The 13,236-nt window shown below is 45.9% G+C and overlaps 2 protein-coding genes across 6 annotated transcripts in view; one reads left to right on the top strand and one right to left on the bottom strand.

The window, feature by feature from the left end:
- B3GNT4 (UDP-GlcNAc:betaGal beta-1,3-N-acetylglucosaminyltransferase 4) overlaps positions 1-13,236 on the bottom strand; it is a 1,341,192-nt gene that overhangs the window by 478,156 nt on the left and 849,800 nt on the right. The gene's annotated exons all lie outside the window — the stretch shown is intronic.
- DIABLO (diablo IAP-binding mitochondrial protein) overlaps positions 1-13,236 on the top strand; it is a 239,251-nt gene that overhangs the window by 201,475 nt on the left and 24,540 nt on the right. For both annotated transcript variants that reach the window (XM_044068602.1, XM_044068601.1), the window contains exon 5: positions 5,850-5,946. In XM_044068602.1, the coding sequence (XP_043924537.1) occupies positions 5,850-5,946 (97 nt within the window). The remainder of the gene's footprint in view (positions 1-5,849; positions 5,947-13,236) is intronic.

Genomic DNA, 13,236 nt, shown 5'->3' on the forward strand with positions numbered 1-13,236 from the left:
CTCTCAGAGGCTGGTGAGAGTGGCTCTCCTTTGGCTTTTGAGGTAGTGGAAAGGGTACTGTTGAGGTCCTCCAGATCCCCAACCCAAGCTTCGGATCCACCCGTACCCCCACTGTATGAGGGTCTGTCTTCCATCATCCGTCCATCTGGACAGCTTGCCCAAGCCCTCCAGCTAGTTCCCGTGGAGGAACAACAACCCGTGGATGAGCCCTCTACGGACAGTCCCACCGAGGAGGTCCCTCGGAAAGATTGGTGCAAAAGGAGGCACCTGGACTCCCTCGAGTCCATTACCACAGACACGGACTTAGATGATACGGAGGGTTCCCCAAGGTCACTCCCTGAAGAGGTCTCCTTTGGAGACATCATGGAAATGTTGCGTATTAGAGGGGGGTGGTCAGCCCAAAAGCCCTCCCTTGATGAGTCCGTGTTCCTGGAGGCCTTTGAGGCAGGCCCATCTACCTCCTGGGTGTCCCCTCCGGCCGACCCCCTGGTGGACTTGATTACCACCAGGGCTTGGAAGGAGCCTAACACCGTGGAGCCAATTCCAAGGCACCCCGATAAAGTCCTCAGCCCACCCACAGATAGACCGTCTTGGGCCAAAGGAACCCCCCGTTGATGCTATGTTGGTGGCGGCGGCCACCAAGAAAGAACTTGCGCAGGAGAGTTCTTCGGTTCACCCGCCGGAAAAGGAATCTCGAGCGCTTGACTGGATTGGGAAGCGGATGTTTGCTTCAGCGACCTTTTCCATAAGGGCGCTGAACTATATGGCACATACTATTAGGCTACAGCGAGACATGATTAAGGAATACGCTGCAGCCCCCACCAGAGTCCATGTCGGTCCCAGACGCAAAGGTTTTTGAGACTCGAATGGCCACTCTAAAATCCATCTCCAATACATCTATGCGGCTTCTCTCCCATGCAACGGAGGGAGCCGCTAGAGCTAGTGGAGCCGGGGTCGTCTTGCGACATCTCTCTTGGCTCCGTCTGTGCGACTTCACGGACCCCTTCAAGGCATCCTTCGCGAACGCCCCTTTTGACGGTTCTGCCTTGTTTGGCAAAACTGTTTGCGACACGCAGGTCCAAAGCGAAAAGGATGGGAAGACGCTGTCTGCCGTCGGAGTCCGCTTCTCTAATCCCCAAAGATCCTTCTCCAGGAATCAGAGGGGACAAAAGAAGCTGTGGTTCCGTAAGTCTCAGCAATCCCATCCTGCTGCGGACCACTCATCCTCCAGAGGCAGAGGAGGACAAGGTGGACACCGGCCCAGAGGCAGAGGGGGGGGGGGCGCATAATTTCGGGTCTAGAGAACCTTTCTCGGACAGACCCGTTCAACAGCCCTGAGGGCTTGCCCAACTGTCCCTCTCTGGAGGCAGTCGGGGGGCGATTGTCGGAGCACCTGTGAAACTGGGAGTCCCTTACAACAGATCGATGGGTGCTCCGGATCATATCCAGAGGTTACTCCATTCCATTCATAAACCTTCCCCCCAAACCCAGATGCCTCCCCGATGTCCCACCCAATCAGAGGGAGGCAGCGGCTTTGGAGATTTCAAAGCTGCTAAGAAAAAGAGCCATCCAGCCCGTCCCCCCAGACCAGTCCAGATTGGGTTATTACTCCAGGTTCTTTTTGGTGTCAAAGAAAACGGTGGACCTCAGACCCATCTTAGACCTTTCCGCCCTGAACCTGTTCATACCCAAGGAAAAGTTCCAGATGGTCACACTCCAATCAATTCTCCCCCGCTGCGGGAGAACGACTGGATGTGCTCGCTAGACCTCAAGGATGCGTATTACCACATATTAATGGACAAACGATCCAGGAGGTTTCTCCGCTTCTGGCTCGGAGCCAGTCATTATCAATTCAGGGTTCTTCCATTCGGCCTCACCTCAGCCCCCAGAGTGTTCACCAAGGTCACGGCAGTGGTTGCAGCACACCTGAGACTCCAGGGCATTCAGGTCTTCCCTTACCTAGACGACTGGCTCCTCACCGCGACCAACAGGCATCAGCTCTGTGCGGCAAGAGATTATGCTCTGTCTCTGGCCCACAACCTAGGCATCTCAGTAAACGAGCAGAAATCCTGCCTGTGCCCCGTTCAAGTCCTAGAATTCATAGGGGCCAGGTTAGATACACAAATCTCCAAAGTTGTTCTAACATCAGTCAGGCTGAACAGCTTGTCGTTCCAGGTGTTAGCCCTTCTTCGGAGCCCTGCTCCTCCAGCAGAGTTGGTCCTGAGGGCACTGGGGTCTATGTCAGCAGCGATCGGTCTCTCTCTTCATGCTCGTCTGCGAATACGCATATTACAATGGACCCTTCAAGTCCAATGGTCCCTGTCGATCCACCCATTATGCATGCCAATCCCCCTGAGCAGGGTGTGCAGGGACTCCCTTCTGTGGTGGTTACAGGCGCAGGAACTCAGAGAAGGGAGACCCTTTGTGATTCCTCCGGCCGAAGCCACGTTGACCACGGAAGCTTCTTGCCTCGGGTGGGGGGGGGCATTGTTCAGGCAGATCCGTTCAAGGCACGTGGACCCCCCTAGAGACCGCATTACATATCAACGTCCTAGAGATGAGGGCGGTGCTTTTGGCATTGCAAGCTCTCCACGACCTTCTTCCCATAGGGACTATTGCAATCCAGACGGACAACATGTCAGTAGTCTGGTATATAAACAAACAAGGAGGGACCAGATCTTATCCCCTGTGTCGAGAAGCCATGAGAGTGTGGGAATGGGTGATTTCCACCAACCGCTTTCTGATAGCAATGCACATTCCGGGGTGGTCCAACATATTAGCGGACAAGCTAAGTCGAGTGTTCCTCACTCCATGCGAGTGGTCTCTGAATCCACCTGTTGCGAAGCAGATCTTCCACAAATGGGGTCAGCCTCGCTGCGACCTTTTCGCTTCTCCTTTAAACCCAAAATGCAGCTAGTACTTCGCGATAGTTCCCCCCAGAGGGGAGACCCCCAGAGACGCTCTAGTCCATGCTTGGCCTCCCGGACTCCTTTATGCTTATCCCCCCTCCCACTTATGATGAAATTCATCCAGAAAGCCTGTCGGTTGGGGAGCAGAGTTATCCTCATAGCCCCATTCTGGCCTCGACAGATCTGGTTCCCCTTTCTGCGGTCTCACAGTGTGGCTCCCCCATGGATTCTGGATCCCAGTCCAGACCTAACCTCGCACCCAGGGAGATGCCATACCCCAAACCTGGTCAATCTCAAACTTGCTGCTTGGTTGATCCAGTTCCATTAATGGCTAGGACTCCCGGTATCTCATTCCCCGTTAAGGCCATTCTGGTGGCGGCTCATAAACCATCTACCAGGAAACTTTACAACAGTAAATGGAAACGTTTTTCCATCTGGGCCAAAGATAAAGAATTGGACCCCTTTACTGTCCCTATTCCGACTATTCTGGACTTTCTTTCCCTGCTTTTTAGACAGGGAGCAAGTGCCTCCACAGTCAAAGTGCAGTTGGCGGCCATCTCCCATTTTCACGTGGGGGACGGCATAGGCTCCTTAGCATCTACTAAGTTGTGCAAAACCTTCTTAAGAGGCGTTTTCTTTTGAAACCACCTGTCAAGACTGTGGTTCCCCCGTGGGATCTCACTCTGGTCTTACAAGCCTTAACGAGACCACCTTTTGAGCCTGCGGCCTTGGTTCCGTTAAAGTTCTTGTCTTGGAAAACCGCTTTCTTAGTGGCTATTACTTCAGCCAAGAGAGTTTCAGAATTACAAGCTCTGTGTATCAAACCTCCGTACCTTATTTTTCACAAAGATAGAGTGTCCCTCAGGACTAACCTGTCTTTCTTGCCTAAGGTGGCTACAGAATCAAACATTAATCAATCAATAAATCTTCCTGTATTTTTCCCAAATTTTCACAACAAAGGAGAATATACGTTGTCCAAATTGGATGTACACAGACAACTGCGTTTTTACTTGCACAGGACTAGAGAGTTTCGCAAGTCGGACCAGTTGTTTGTTTCTTATGCAAAATCAGCCATGGGCAAGGCAATTGCTAAAGTGACTGTAGCAAATTGGATCTGTCAGTGCATTATACTGGGATACACTTCATCTGGGAAGCCAGCTCCGGTTGGCATCCGTGCTCATTCCACAAGATCTGTAACTACCTCAACAGCCTTTTGGTCTAGGGTTCCAGTAGAAGATATCTGTTCAGCAGCTACCTGGTCCTCATCTCATACCTTCATTTCTCATTACAAACTGAATATCATTTCCAGGAGTAGGGCTTCTTTTGGCTCCGCAGTGCTTCGGAATATCCTTCCGTAAGGACCACCCAGGTTCTTATAGGTTAGCTGGGGACTCTGTCCCACAGGTTGCAGATCAAATGAAGTAACTACTTCAGATATAGAAGTTATGTACTCACCATAACGTTCCATCTGAGTAGATACTTCATTTGTCTGCAACCGACCCCCTCTGCCATCCCCCGAACCTTGGGAATTTTTTTCTGATCATTTGGAGTTGGTTTCTGTCTCGAGTTGGTGAGGCAAAAAAAAACGATCTGAGGTAATGTGGTTGGTACTAGGGGATTATGGGTAGGGGGAGGAGCTAGGAGCTCAGATCTTGGAGCTTGGAAAGCTGCCGGATCGGATCCGAGGTCGGATCCGACACCCACAGGTTGCAGACAAATGAAGTATCTACTCAGATGGAATGTTATGGTGAGTACATAACTTCTATTTTCTGGTGGCTATCACGTTGGCCAGACGAGTGTCAGAGTTGCAAGCATTGTCTGTTAAACCCCCTTATCTGATTTTTCACAAGGACAGGGTGTCCCTTCGTGCTAATCCCTCCTTTGTCCCCAAGGTCTGTTCTCATGCCACTTTGAATCAATCCATAGAGCTTCCGGTGTTCTTTCCAAATCATTCCAATGCAGCTGAATACAGGACTATTTGCACCGGACAAAGGAAATCAGATCAATTATTCATTTCCCTCTCTGAATCCAGGTCAAGTTTACCAGTTTCCAAAGTGGCACTCTATAATTGGATTTCTAGCTGCATAGCTTATGTTTACAATTTGGAGGGTAGACCTTTACCCTTTAAAATCAAGACTCATTCTATCAGATCTCAGTCTACCTTTGCAGCCTTTCAAGTCAGGGTCCCACTTGATAATATTTGTGCAGCAGCTACGTGAGCTACCACTCACACCTTTATTACTCATTACAAATAGGATTTAACCTCCAGGGGTAGAGCTTCATTTGGTTCCACGGTACTCAGGAGTATTTTTCCTTGAGCCACCCAAGAATAAGGCACTAGGGACGCTGTCCCATATGTAAGAATGAAGGTGAGATAGGACTACAGAACATAAAGAAATTATGTACTCGCCATAACGATCCATGTTTGTAGTCCATCTCACCCTTCATTCTTATGAACCCACCAGTGTACCCCCAGCCTGGAAGTACCTGGAGACAGAAAAATATTATTATCCTTTTTTATGGAGACCTTTTAGTATTGGCGTCTTTGTATATTTATTATTATCTCTCCTAGTTAGCAGCAAACAAAATCTGGAGATTGTACTGGTGCACCATGGGATACCTACCTAGCCACGAGCCAACTAGAAGACTTCCAGCTTGTAAATAGGCGGAGTCGAAGCCGAGGATCGGCTCCGATCCCATATGTAAGAATGAGGGGTGAGATGGACCACAAACATGGAATGTTTTGGTGAGTACATAACTTCTTTTTTTGCATCTAATCTTGCCTCACCATTATTTAATGTTTCCTAAGGAACATGACATAATATTACTGAGAGATTATGCATGATTTGTATGTTAGCAGACAGTGCGCAGTAAGACATGTTTCATGCAGGTTTGAAAAATATAAGCCATTTTCTTTGTGTTTGCATATTATAATTGCAGGTGCAAAATCTACAAGAAGCATACCTGAAATTCGAGTCCACCTGGAAGAATGCTGTTAAGCTTTCAGAGATGGCAGCAGAAGCTGCATACCAAGCAGGCAAGTAAATAGCAGAGTCTTAAAAATCCACCCCACATTTAAACTTACATTTTTCCTCAAAGTGGCATGTTTTTGAAGTTGTAGCTGCCCCATAGCTACCTGCCTCATTGTCAGTGCATAATTAATACAGGATTGCATGATGAATGTTGGCCTACTTCTCCTAGGCAGCAGGGCTCAAGATCACTCATTTTGATACAGTTTGAAACCCCCTGAGCAGAATTTGTTAATGTCCTCTAAAGCAGGCATTATATAACATGCAAACATGATTTTGCTTCAAGAGCACCTTTCAATTCAGACCATGCCTATGCAAATACAGTAGCGTCCCCCCATAAAAAATGTGTGTGTGTGTGTGTGTATTTACACATATGCACACACACGATTGCCATTTATATGTTGACAGCTGTATCAGAATATCAGCAGTTCATTTTAACGACTGTTCACTTTGTCAACAGTTCATTTCGTAAACACAGGTAAATGAATCGGTGTTGGAGTGGGAGTGTGCAAGGGTGTTTGTGGTTTAGAATAACTGCTGGATAAGGGGATAGCTTTAGTGTTGTGCATGTGTGTTGATGTATGCATGCGTATGCGAGCATGTGTGTATTTGCTTCTGAGCTTATTTTGTATACTAGTAGTGTTACAGAAAAAGTGTTTTTTAAGGTAAGGTGCATGATTAGCATGCAAATGTAAGGTGGTGCAGGGAGGCTTATATATATATATATATATATATATATATATATATATATATATATATAATTTTATTTATTATTTTTTTTTTGTTTTGCAAGTTTGATTTGTTTAGAGAAGGGGTAATGTGACAGTACATCTTATGATTGTCCTATATAGTAAATGTGTACAGCTGGTATTCCTGTTCCTACCTCTAATGACTTTTGATCACATGGTTTTCCCTGACCCATCTGAGATCAAATTTCAGCTGGTCCATCTGACTCCTACAGATGAGGACTTCACCTACCCAGTATAACTCGCTGAGGCCCCATCTGTTATATTTCTTGTTTTTGGAAACAAGATATGATTTGACTGATTTAATCAACCAACTTTCATTTGTTTTTCCCATATTATTGCTCTTTTTCTTCTATTGAATTTCTTGTCTAAGTGCCAGGCTTTATCCCTGTTATAGCACTCAAGAAGGAGGAGTAAAGATGCAGCTTTTAATCTGTGACTAAAAAGGCTGGCTGTGGTTTAAATCAGTCATAAGGTGTTGTTACCAGAAAACTTGATTTTATTTAGCTTAACTAAACGGAGAAGTGATCACAGATCAGGCTTTTCTCCATTTCCCTTATTCTGTCTCTGGCATCCGTATGCTTTTCACAAGCCAAGGCAGATCCAGCAGGAAACATGAACATAAGACAAGGAGCATTTTGTGCTTGACAGCTGCTGTGGCGTTGTGCTTCTCTTCATGGATAGTTATGACTGTTTTGCATTTCCTTTCTTGTACTGGACTCCTGTTATCAGCCCACTTGCTTTTTTTCTCAGCAGCAGTTTGCAGACCTACATTGTTCTATCAGCTTTTTAAGCTCTTGTTCCTGTTAATCTTTATGGCCCATAAGTTTGCAGACCTACATTGTTCTATCAGCTTTTTAAGCTCTTGTTCCTGTTAATCTTTATGGCCCATAAGCCATTTTCATCTTCCCATTTCATAACTGCCCTGTGGTGTTTCTTTAGCCATATCTGACTTTCCTTCCTTTATGTATCATGTGTGACTTGTCTTGTGAAGAGCTGACAATTTTAGGTTATCCTGCATTATACAAATCTTCTTTGCCAAGGATGCTGTTCATCATTCTTACTGTCTCAGTGGCATTTTGGGTTGTCTGCCAATGTAACCCAAGACTGGCCAGCTTTCAAAAGCTCAAACTCCTGTCCCTATTTGTTCCTGTGAGAGCTGATTGGCTGAGCATATCTTGAGAGGGAAGCCTTCAGCTGCCATAGGAAGTGGTTGTTCATTTTTTTCTGCCAACCAAAGAAGAAAGTCCTCTGATTCTTCACAGGATCCAGTGCTTATTTTTATAGCTCAGCTAAGCCCAACTTGGGGACCCCTTCCTTTCATTTTATTATTAGATTTATTATTCTCTTTCTCTTTTTATTTTTATTTAAAAATATTTAAATATTTTATTTTTGTCAGTGTTTACAGTAATTCTTGTGAGGAATTTCTGCTTGTAAGCAGTGCTTATATGATTTCTATCTTTGACAAATACTTGTTTTTACCCTTTTGGAGGAAACTTTCACTATTCTGCTCAGAAGTGCAGTGTCTATGCTGTTAGACACTAGGGTCTGTCTCTTGCAAATTAATAGTGCCTGTCTTTTCTCTTGTTAGTCTGCTTTATTTTCATTGTGTGACAGAAAAATATTGCAGAAGTTAAAATTTTCAGCATTTATGCATTATGTACCTACTGTATGCATGACTCTGGTGTCTGTATTTTAACATTGGATTACAATTTTAAACTGAATGAAGTTACTTTTATGTACTGTATGGATTTTACACTATCTGACAAGAATATAGCAGTTTAATGTGGTTAAAGTAAGTAGAGCTAATTTTTAACACTGATTCGGCACATTGATTGTTTTGATGTTTAGACTTTGCATACTTGAAATTCTTTGAAATTTGTTCAGAATTATTTTACAAAAGTTACAAACGTTTTTTTAATAATAGCACAGTTTGGTAGAGTTTCATTGTATGGGGCCATATTTATTACTAAAAGCATTCAGTGCCTATTGTGATACATTATCTATTACTGTCAGTTTATTATTCTGGCTGGTGTTCTTTTACCTGACTTGATGGATCCTAACTCTGGTACCCCCCCCATCAAATCCAGTTGCACCTAAAAAGAAAAGAAAAAAAAACAAAGTAAAGATATGCCTTATCTTATGGTTTGTGATTCTTTTTGGGCCACTTCTTAGTCTGCAGACTGCTTACCTTTTTCCCCGTCTCCTTCTAGTGTAGCTTTGCTGACCACTGCGGAACAAGGTTAAGACACATCCTCCAGGGATGTTCCAGTACTCTTCCAAACTCTTTAAGTGCAGGTTTAGTCCAGGGTAAGAGGCCCCTTTCCGGACATAATACTGTGTTCCTGGATATTTTACCTAGTAGTGAAGTTCTCAAGAAAAAGAAACAGAATCATAGCCATACCCATACAGTTGATAATCAGATTTTAGCTGTTTATAAGGCTGATGTTGTTTTCTTGGCTAAGAGTGTTCTGCAGAGAGTTAATTCTGGTGGTTCTGTTCTCGTACTTGGCTCTAGTGCTAGTTTGGCTAAAGACCTTTGTGTTAAGAGAATGGTGAGGAATCTGATGAGGTCAATAGTGATTTCCTAGTTGACACCGAGTCCGGTCACTCTGATTCTTCGTAAGATAAACCTGAAAATCCAACCAAGGGTTCTCTTTTCCTCAGATGATTGCAAGAGATAGTGACGTTACTTGGGAACAGCTGGGGACTACCCCAGAGCTAGGCAGGTATATAACCTTGTAGAAAATGAGATGCTCAGATGTTCATCGTGCATACAGCTGCAGTCGTAACAGATGGATGTCCTTCAAGGATGCATCTGCAGTCATAACATATGGGTTGTCCTGCCTCAGGCAGCCCTTTGGTCGGCTGGATTCCAAAGTCCGGGTCTGGCCTCGGCTGATGTCGCACTTTCCCCGACGTCAGAGCTTCTGGGGTATAAAGGCATCAGCCGACGCCATTTTCCTCAGTCTTTCTTGCCGCGCGGTGCCCGAAGCAGAAGCTGTTCGCAAGTGCCGGTCGGTCAGATCCAGAGATTTCAGCTACCGAAGACGTCGAAAAAAGCCAAGTACCCCGTTGGGGACTCTTTCTTGCCTCAGCCGATGTCAGACAAAGTAAATAATTGTTTAACTTGTGGGAAACAAATACCTCATAAGGATTTCCATTCTTACTGCCTTCCTTGCTTAGGCCCAGACCACGACGTATCAGCTTGTTTAGCCTGTGCCTCCTTCAACCGATGGACTCTTAGATGTCGGTCGGAGTTTGCAGAAGAATTTTTTGGAACCGATTTTGCTTATAAAATGCCGGAGACTCTGACTACGCATATGGCCAAAAAACGCAAGGAAAAGGACCGACACTCGCGGCCCGCGGTTTCGGCTGAAACCCCGGCTAGGTCTACCTCGAGTGTCTCTGTTTCGGCTGAAACTGAGTCCACGGTTATTACTCCTACCGAAACCATACCTCCGACCACCGAGGCCAGAGAGGCCCCGGCTGAGTCGGCTTCAGAACTCCCTACCGAAGCTAGTGCTCAAGACTTGTCCGACATCATACCTTTGGACATTTCTACCCCTGCACGTGGGGCAGCTAGGCCCCCAGCTTCTATGTCTATTAAGGCCTTCTCCAGGGCTAAAGCTGCCAAACTTTCAAAAGCTTTGCCTGCTAAATCTACTTCCCAGAGGCCTTCCTCAAGTTCTCAGATTCTCACTCTTGCTGAGGACCTTATATCCTTAATTAGGGGTTCCCAACCTCACCCAGACAGGGCCTCCCAACCTCCATCAGACAAAAGGCCCAGGACTGATCCCTCTGAACCTCTCTCCTCTGATTACTCCACGGATGGATCTGATTTGTCAGACCATCAGGAAGGGGCCTACTCGCCTTATGAGGATTCAGATGCAGAAGATTCTATTCCTTCGGCCTCCCCACCTGAAGAATTAAGAATTTTCCTTTGGGGAGACTTTACACTCCATGAGGGAGCACTTTCAATGGCAGGGTCAGGATTTTTCTGACTCTAGAAAAAGATTAAGGACCTTTTTGCATTTGCTCCAGCATAGGCCCTTAGCCATACCACCTGTTCTAACTGTAATTGATGATGTGTACAATGATGTCAGTACTGCACCTGATTCTCTTCCCCCGGCCCCTGCCAAACCTGACAGATATTACAGGGTCCCGGATTCTCACTTTCACCTGTATAAAGCCCATGCTGCAGACCCAGAAACTATTTCTCAGGGCCCTAAAGGGGTTGCAGCTGCTACTGCCAAAAATCCCCTACCCTCTGAAAGAGAGTCTAGAGCATTAGAGAGATGGGGAAAAAAAAAAGGTTTATACATCTGCTACTCTTTCTGCCAGGGCATTAAACTGTCAATTCCATATGATACAGTACCAAGAATTTTTGTTAGATCAGCTGAATAAGAAGCTTTCTTCTCCTGAACCTTTAGACCATAAATCCCTTCAGGATTTGGTACACAACTCTCAGCAGGTCAGTAATCAGAAATGTGGCTATGATGCACTGGAGGCTTCATTTAGATCAGCTATGACTGGGGCAGTAATTCGTAGACATGCCTGGCTAAAGGAGCAATCTTTGCCAGACCATGTCAAGGCTAAACTCCTCGATGCTCCAATGGAGAAACAAAATTTATTTGGCTCCCCTGCACAGGAGATTCTAAAGAAGGTGGAAGAAAAAGCAAAATCTGTGCAAACAGTAAAGGAATTTCTGCAGGTCCAACCTCCGAGGTTCAGCAGAAACTGGCCTACAAAGAATTGGTCCTTTCCAGACACCTCCAGAGCACAGAGGGGCAGGAACAGACGCCCTAGAGGCAGAGGTCAATCAAAGGGTGCCTACAGGGGCCGTCAGTGGCAGCCTGCCAACCAGAGGAGTAGTGCCACAGCTGCAACTACAACCACCACCACAGGACAGACCCAATGACTTGACTCTGATTCCGCCTACCAGGGATCAACTGGAAGCTCCCTTGGGCGGAAAGCTGGCTTTATTCTCAAAAAACTGGCATTGCATTACAAAGGATACATGGACATTGCAAACAATAGACAAAGGATACAGGTTTCACTTCCACACTTTACCAAAAAGGGGTGGAATGCCAAACCTTCCACCAAACCAGAAGGCAGAGGCTTTAAGACAAATCAACAATTTACTTCAGATGAAAGCGATAGAAAGGGTACCATCTATAGAACAAGGCCAAGGATTTTACTCCAGATTATTCCTTGTACCAAGAAAAGAAAACCAATGGAGGCCTATTCTCGACTTGTCCGCACTGAACACATATCTCATTGTGCCAAAATTCAAAATGTTGACCCTACAGCAACTTCTTCCCATGTTGGGCAAGGAGTCTTGGCTGGTGACTCTAGATCTCAAGGAGGCATACCTGCACGTCCCTATCCGACCAGATTGCAGAAGACACCTCAGATTTCTTGCAGGATCAGAGCATTATCAATTCTCAGCATTGCCCTTTGGCTTATCTACTGCGCCCAGAGTATTCACGAAATGCCTGGCATCAGTAATTGCACATTGCAGACTTCAGGGAATTCAAATTTACCCATACCTGGACGACTGCCTAATACAAGCGGACAAGAAGACAACATTGTTAAAGGACTTGGCCTATGTCATTCACCTGCTACAGGCCTTGGGATACACAGTCAACATCCAAAAGTCAAGACTAGTGCCATGCCAAAGGACAACCTTTTTGGGTGCGGATCTGGACACAATCACTCAAATGGCTTTTCTCACAGAAGAAAAACAAAAACAACTTCCAGATTATTTCATGATTTTGACAAGACAAACTCAGTTTACTGCAAGGAAAGTCCTGCAGGCCCTGGGTTACATGGCATCCTGCATAATCTTGATTCCACATGCCAGGCTGCATATGAGGAAATTACAATGGTACCTAAGGAATGTATGGTCTCAACACAGTCACAGTCTAGAAACCATGATACCAATCATTCCATGCCTTCAAAAGGAATTCCTGTGGTGGGCTCAGGCCTGCCAGTCCAACAGAGGGTTGCCTTTCAACAAACCAAAAACAAGGCAGACCATCACCACGGACGCCTCAGACCTAGGATGGGGAGCACACATGGAGGACAAATGTATCCAAGGCCTATGGCCTCAAGGGCAGCTAAGCATGCACATAAACCAAAAGGAGATGCTGGCAGTGAAGCATGCAATCGAGGCATTCAAACCATTCCTCCAGCAAGGACATCTGTTAATAAGGACAGACAACACCACGGTCATGTGGTACATAAACAAACAGGGAGGCACACATTCCTACCCTCTATGCCGGATGGCAATGAACCTGTGGAACCTATGCCTGAATCTCAATATCCAGCTGCAGGCCAAATTCGTACCAGGAAAAGAGAATTCACTAGCAGGCAGCTTAAGGAGAACTACCACGGATGCACATGAATGGATGCTGCATCCAGACATCTTCAAACTCATAACAAGGAAATGGGGAATGCCAGAGATAGATCTGTTCGCCTCCCCACTCAACCACCAACTGAAGAAATTCTGCTCAAGGACATACCACCCACAAGCCTGGAGGGTGGACT

The sequence above is a fragment of the Protopterus annectens genome, chromosome 4.part0, assembly GCF_019279795.1.
Source record: "Protopterus annectens isolate FY-2018-M chromosome 4.part0, PAN1.0, whole genome shotgun sequence".
Classification (NCBI taxonomy): Eukaryota; Metazoa; Chordata; order Ceratodontiformes; family Protopteridae; genus Protopterus; species Protopterus annectens.